This window comes from Spermophilus citellus, assembly GCF_964194105.1.
Source record: "Spermophilus citellus genome assembly, chromosome: 8".
NCBI lineage: Eukaryota > Metazoa > Chordata > Mammalia > Rodentia > Sciuridae > Spermophilus > Spermophilus citellus.
The window spans coordinates 4,584,937-4,592,132 of NC_138189.1; the positions used below are offsets into that span (position 1 = coordinate 4,584,937).

The 7,196-nt window shown below is 60.0% G+C and overlaps 1 protein-coding gene across 2 annotated transcripts in view; it reads left to right on the forward strand.

The window, feature by feature from the left end:
• PPP2R2C (protein phosphatase 2 regulatory subunit Bgamma) overlaps positions 1-6,351 on the forward strand; it is a 97,212-nt gene extending 90,861 nt beyond the window's left edge. For both annotated transcript variants that reach the window (XM_081303741.1, XM_081303740.1), the window contains exons 7-9: positions 370-539; positions 1,826-1,917; positions 5,302-6,351. In XM_081303741.1, the coding sequence (XP_081159867.1) occupies positions 370-539; positions 1,826-1,917; positions 5,302-5,593 (554 nt within the window). In that variant the 3' untranslated portion in view covers positions 5,594-6,351. The remainder of the gene's footprint in view (positions 1-369; positions 540-1,825; positions 1,918-5,301) is intronic.
• The last annotated feature ends 845 nt before the right edge of the window (positions 6,352-7,196 follow it).

Here is a 7,196-nt window from a genome sequence, read left to right on the forward strand (position 1 = left end):
TCCCCAGCTCTGACCCCCGGGCGTGGTTTCCAGTGTCTGCCTTGGTTTTCTTGGCTATAAAATGGGGGATAATCAGGGTATCAATTTGATACTTTTATTCAGGGATTAGATGAAATAATATAAGGGAAGACTTCACAGAATCTGACACAGAATAAATGTGTCACTGTTGCCACAAATGAGCCCTTTTAGGTGCCGGTTCTTCCTCTGCTGGATGATAGCTGGGCCAGTGCCTAGTTATGTTTGGTTGTAGGTCTGACGAATGAACAAATGACCTACAGACAGACAGCTGGGCCCAGGGTGGAAACAGTCTCCTGGCCCTCTGACCCATGGGCTGGGCACTCCAGTGACAGTGACCAACTCTCTCTGCAGTCTTTGAGGAACCCGAGGACCCCAGCAACCGCTCCTTCTTCTCGGAAATCATCTCCTCGGTGTCAGACGTGAAGTTCAGCCACAGCGGCCGCTACATGCTCACCCGGGATTACCTCACGGTCAAAGTCTGGGACCTGAACATGGAGGCGAGGCCCATAGAGACCTACCAGGTGGGTGCCACTGCCTGAAGACCTCGGGCCACTCCACAGGTGGGGTCCCACAGGAAATGTCCCTGCACCTGGGGCCTCGGTTTTGAGGAGGAGATGGTGAAAATGAAGATGGACTCCAGGCTGGGTCTAATGCGGGGTGCAGGGTGCACCCCTCCTCCAGCATCTGCAGTCCTCTTGCTAAGTGAGGCGAGCGCTGCCCTCCCCTGGGAGCAGCCGGAGCGGGCAGGGGACGGGGAGCGGGCATGGAGTGGGCACGCCTCTAGGCCTCAGCACAGGGCTGTGGGCTGGGTGCAGGGTGAGAGCCGGCGCCTCCCTGGGAAGGGTGTGCGTGTGTGTCCTTCCTCCCACGGTCCACGCAGACCCTGCGGGTGGGCGGCCAGCTTCACGGGGTGCTAGACTTGCACGTGGAGCTAGGGGGGCAGGCTTCCTGGAAGAGGAGGCATTTGTACTAGACCTGGAGGCATGAGCAGGATTTGGTCATGCAGATGTGGCCAGAAAACACCCACCAGAAGCCCAGCTGGATCCTCATGGCGTCACCTGGGATGAGTGCATGGGGTGTCACACCTGCCACACATGGGATCACCTCCGTTCTTTATGCCCCTGTGAAGAGGGTGTTGTCAGCCCTCCTGCAGAAAGGGAAGCCCGAGTTCTAAGGGGCTGGGGTGTGAGGGAGGCAACCCTGACTCAGTGACCCACACCCCGCTCCCTCCCGGAGGCCTGGGAGGGGCGTGTCTTGTTAGGCACAGGGGTGGGGACTGGGAAGGGGCACAGAGCTCAGAAGACAGGCCACTCCGAGGCTGAGCTGGGCCATGTGAGCAGTGCCCCTGGAGGCCAGTGCCCATGGAGCATCTCCTGGTGACGGCCCCTTATTTGGCCAAGGGTGAGGTACTGTGGCCCCCACTCCACCCCCACTGCACACCCTGGGCAGGGATAGGCTCTTCTGTGTCCCTCTAGAAATAGCAGAGGCCTCAGAATGGGACAGGGACAAACCATGCCTTTCATGATCCTGTGGTCAGTGCAGACCCGTGAAGCACATGCCTTGATTTCAGGCGCTTTGAGAGGGGGGTGCGGAGTCTCTTGTGGGTCTCAGACCGGCTGGGGACCCAGCACATGACTAACCATGTGCCAGGCTTCATGGAGAGCAGGGTCCTTTGGGCCACCTGCAGCACCTTGCAAACAGGGCTCTTTCTCTCCACCACAAGGAGTCTGGGGAGGGCAGCCCAGGAGCGGCCAGTTCCTGTGATGTCGTCCCTGTCCCTGCTCTCACCTGGCCCTCCTCTCACCAGGTCCATGATTACCTTCGGAGCAAGCTCTGTTCCCTGTACGAGAATGACTGCATCTTCGACAAGTTTGAATGTGCCTGGAACGGCAGTGACAGGTGAGCCCAGCCTTGGCTGCCCTGCATGTGGCAGGAGTGTTCTCGACCTGCAGGAGCTCAGCGGGCGACTGGGGCAACTGGGACAACCGTCCGGGGTGGACACGCCTTGCTGAGTGAAGGTGTCGGTGCGAGGCCACACCCTGGGGCCATCAAGCGTGATGGCTGAACCCTAGTGCCTTTTCTCCATGAGGCAGAAGCGTGTGGCACCTGGTCACTGTCATCTGTCCACACCTATGGGCCCCAAGACGGCCTCACTTCTCTACAGCAGTGGCCATTGGTCCACCTGGCCCCTGCTCCCACCATTATTGTGGCCACCATTGGCCGCAGCCCTGAGCAGGCCTTCCATTATCCATCCATGCAGTGGGGAGAAGGGGCAGGGTCCAGGGACATGGCAGCTTATCCCCTGCCACACACCTCTACTGGGCAGTCGGCCCCCTGAGCTTCTGAGGGCTGCCATGCTGCTGTAGTCCTGCAAGGGGCTGGGCTGTGACCTGCTGTGGCTTTGGACACAGGGCTGGGAAGAGGGGGGGGACAGCGACTGGACCAGGGTTAGGAGGAAGCCACAAGGAGGCAGGCCTGGCCCCAGGTGGGCGGAGCCAGTGGTAACAGGAGCCCCTGGGCCTGCTGATGTCCTGGGGCAGAGCTGCCTGCAGGGCCTCTGACCAGAGCTATGTGCAGTGGCCAGCCCGGTGGTCACAGGGGGTCCATTGAAGGACGCCTAGAAAGCCAGGATGGCCCCCCAGGACCCTCTCTGGCCAGTGGATTGACCCCACCCCCGAGGAGATGGGAGTGCTCAGACCCTCCTGTCCTGTGGCCCTCCCACACTTGGGGACTCCCTGGTGAACACTGGGAGGTGCAGTGAGAATCTCAGGAGAGGGACTTGGTGCTGAGCTACTAGGTATGTCCTTCCTCCACACGGGCACCAGGGGGCGCTTGTGACCTGGCGACGTCTGCACCCAGAGCCAGAAGTGCTGAGCTCCAGTGGCTGGTGCGTGGCCTCTGGGGCTCAGCTGTCCTGTCCTCCACCCAGCACTTCCTGTGGGGTGCACCTTTCAGGCCAGCTGTCTCGGCCCTGGTGGTCCCCACCCTCCCTGCTTCCTGCTCCCGCCCCCATGAACCCGCCCTGAGTGCTCTGCTCCTGGGTGGCTCCTCCTGGCTTCCTGCAGGAAGCCCTGGGGTCCTCCCATGCCCCCCGTAGCCCCCTGGGTGTTCCTCTCCTGTCCTGCCACCTACACGGGCTTTCCCATGGCCTTTGTCCTCTTGGCCTCCTGACCAGGACTAGACGGAGCCCCGAGGTGGGGTGGGCTAGGGTTTAGTCCGAGTGCAGCCCTCATTCAGCCAAGGGCTGTCGCATTTCTGGGGCACAGAGGCACCGGGCCACCTCTGAGATTGTCCTGCCTGTGGCTGGGATCCCATGCTGCCCTTTGGGACTTCGGGGGCTCAGGGAGAAGCTGTGCTGCCCCAGGACCCCATTCTTGCACAATGAGGCAAAATCAAGCCTGCGGCCCGCAGCCGTGCTCCCTGGCTAATGGGAAGCTGAGCCCCCACTGGACAGAGGGGCAGTGAGGAGCTGCTGATGCCACATTGTGTGTTGGGTGACAGCCCTGCAGTGACCCACCCATTCCAGCAAGGCACACGGTGGCTTCCTCTGGAGAGTGCCTGGTTACGTCGCTGGGCCCCTGAGTCTGCCCACCTGGAAAGTGACACTAATAAAGCCTGGCCGTCCATGGCTGTCTTGTGACGCCTGGCCGGGTGGCTCATCTGCAACTGTGCACACAGTTGGCAGGCCTGCGTTCTCCCTGGTCACCCGTGGGAGAATCCTGCTGCCCTCTGTGACAGCCCCAACACACTCCTGTCCCTGAAGCCCCCTGCAGCCTGTCCTCTTGGAGCATCTCTGGTTGCAAGGCTCGGACAAGCCTCGTCTCCCTGGAGAAGTGCAGCAGGGCTCCCCAGGCTGGCCGCATCCTGGGGACCTCTCGTTTGTCCTGCCCACGTCTGCCTCCCTGCCTCCCCTCTGCCCTTCCTCCCTACGATGGCTTCCTCCTCCCGGCTGGGATGACAACCCCCAACAGCCCCCCTTCCATCGCCCTCACAGCCCCCACCCCTCTTCCAGAGTGACACAGACACAGCCACCTTCTGAGGTCCCAGTAAGGCATGAAATGACCCTTAATCTGCCTGTCCCTCCCTCTCCCTTTCTCTCTCTGCCCCTCTCTCCTTTTCTTCCTCCCTATCTTCCTCCCCCACTTCTCTCCCTGGTGAGTCCCTCTCCTCTTGCCACAGGCCTGCAGGTCACAGGTGACGAAACCCTAAACCTACCAGTCCCAGAGCACTGCACTTCCCCTGTGGTACCCTTGGAACCTTCCAGAACTATCCATAAGTGCTTGTTCCTCAGACTCCTCTGGTCACCACTGGCATATGCTCTCATTGAGACCCTGAGTGAACCCTCACCAGGTGGGCCTGGGTGTCCCAGGGACACCCACAGAGGAGCCTCCTGTGGCTCACTGCCCACCTTGTCCCTCAGAGCCAGCTGGGTGGAAGGGAGGTGACAGGCAAGGCCTCCACTGTGGCACAGTCCTCCCATGAGAAGGAAGCCTTGATAAGAGAGATGTGTCCCCTGCAGCCTGGGTACACCTTCATCCAGGGCCATGAGCCAGGTTCCTGAGCCCCACGGGACGCCCATCCTGTCCCCGCACGGTGCTTGGGAGGAGCTTGCCTCAGAAGCACAGCTCGGCCTCCAAGAGGAGAGAGCCCCTCGGGGCCAGCGCCTCCCTGGGGTGCAGGCCACACCTCTGCACCCCCTCGTTGCTCTTGGAGGCCCCTCCTCCTCTCCAGTACCTCCCCACACACAGCTGCTCTGGCCTCCCCTGGGCCCAGGCCTGCGCACTCTCCCCCTCCGGGGTCTTACTCTGTGTGTACTCTTAGCAGTTCCCTCCGCAGGCAGAAGTCCTAGTTAGGAGAGGGGAGAGGACAGGGGAACGTGGAGAGCGCAGGCCCTCATCAGGGAGCTGGAGACACTGAGGCACTGAGCCTGCTGCAGCCACTCTACAGCTATGGCTCCTGGGAGCAGGGTGCCTGGGCCTGAGGAGGCGGGTGGGAGGTCCAGAGGCCTTGCCCAGCTGAGTGCCTGGCCTGGCCACCTCAGTGTCCTCCCCTCTGCAGTTTTAGGGCTGCCTGGCCTGCACCCAGGGAAATGCCCAGAGGAGGTTTCTGGTATGTTGGGGTCTCGGCCCCTGCCCCAAAGTCTGCATAGGATTAGCAGCTGAGAGGTAAGGGCGCAGAGGAGACCTAGGGAAAGGTGACGGGAGGCAGGGTGGCTCTTTCTGGGGACGCTGGCCACGGTGGGGTGCTCGCTCCCCCCCACCGCTGACCCCTCTTGTCCCGCAGTGTCATCATGACGGGGGCTTACAACAACTTCTTCCGCATGTTTGACCGCAACACCAAGCGGGACGTGACCCTGGAGGCCTCGAGGGAGAGCAGCAAGCCCAGGGCCGTTCTCAAGCCGAGGCGCGTGTGCGTGGGTGGCAAGCGGCGGCGGGACGACATCAGCGTGGACAGCCTGGACTTCACCAAGAAGATCCTGCACACGGCCTGGCACCCAGCCGAGAACATCATCGCCATTGCGGCCACCAACAATCTCTACATCTTCCAGGACAAGGTCAACTCCGACATGCACTAGCACGCAAGGCCCTGGCTGTCCCAGCCCGACTCTTGCAGATTGTCCCCGACCTTCAGCAGCAGTGCAGGAGGGAGGTCAACTCCAGAGGTGGCCATGGGGGACACGGGTGACTTGGGCCTAGTTTCCCTAGTGTCATGACGATGACCATTTAAGAGAAGAAAGGACTCAGGGCCACAGGTGGTAAAATGGGCGTGACTGCCAAGTCTCAGTTCAGGGTCCCTTCATTCAGGAAGCTTCCTGCCTCGGCCTGCGGTCTTTCCACATTTTTAGGACTTTTCATGTGTCTGGGTTAATTTTTCATGCCCGCAGGTCCTTCCAGGAGGAGCAGGAGCTGGTCCCTGATCTGGCTCTGGGGACGTCAGGCTCTTTGGACTGTGAATGGAGCAGCTTTCCCATCTCAGACGGTCCCACCTGGGTCTCAGGTGGCGAATTCCTGCTGAGACTTTGCAGATGCAGGCTCTGGCTCTGGACTCTGAATGGTCGTTAGCCCAGGCCAGCTGGTCCGGTTTCCTGAGACGAAGCGTGGGCCTGGCACCCTCTCCTCATCATCTGCCTCTGCCCAGCAGAGCGGCTGTTGCTTCTGGGAGTGGCACAAGCCAGAGGTGCACCTGGCCTGAGCTGCGGCACCTCCACCTCTTCCCTCCACACTCCCGGACGTTTTGCCTGAACAGACGCTGGCTGCAGCCTGTGGACTGTATTATTCCTCTCTCTCGAGCACGAGGTGGGTATCTGTTCACTTCCTCCACAAGCAGAACTGCTTCCGAGTGCCCTGCTGCGAGGGGCTGTGGGTAGGGATAAAGGTGAGCAGTACCGTCCTCTTTTGTACTTGGGGACACCGAGGCTCTGTGCAGACAGGCAAGTTGCCCAAGGCAGGCACCCACCAGTGGCAGGGTCAGGGATCCCTCTGGGTCTTCTCACAGGCTCTTTATGGGCCACCATTCTGATGGAAGGTTCTGGAAGGGGACACCTCTCCATCTTATGAAGAGGAGAGTAGGCATCTGTGTGACAGGGAAGATGGAGAAGCTGGTGGCTGCTCTCTCTGGGTGGCGAGGTTGTGAGCTGTTCCTCCACGGACTCTGGGCTCCACCTGGGACGTACCTGCTCCTCCTCCCAAAGACAGGACCATGCATGTCGTGACCATTAGGATATTTTCTTTGAGGATCACACACAGTCCCAGAGGACACTCAGAGGATGTAAACCCTGCTCTGCCAAGACCAGAGCCCTGACCTGCAGTGTCCTCCCGTGGAATTCGGCAGGACCACGTGGCTGGGCATCTCCATTGAGAAAGCAGGGAGCAGCGGGAGCTGGCCGAACCCAGCTGCATCCCTTACGACTTGGACTACAACCCAGGAAACAGACTCCGCTGGGGTCTCAGTGCATTACGGAAACCTTGTGTGTGTGTGAAAGCACAAAGCGCATGTCCTCTCACTTCCAACCATGTCATTCACACACAGAAATGGGTCCATTGGTCTTTCCTTTTTTTTTTTTTTTAACAATGTGAATGAAGAATGTTTGTTTATATGTCACTCCAAAATCCAGGCAGCCTGGACAGTATTATATGTACATATTTATCCTAATTCAGTTTAACAATCAAAGGATCAGG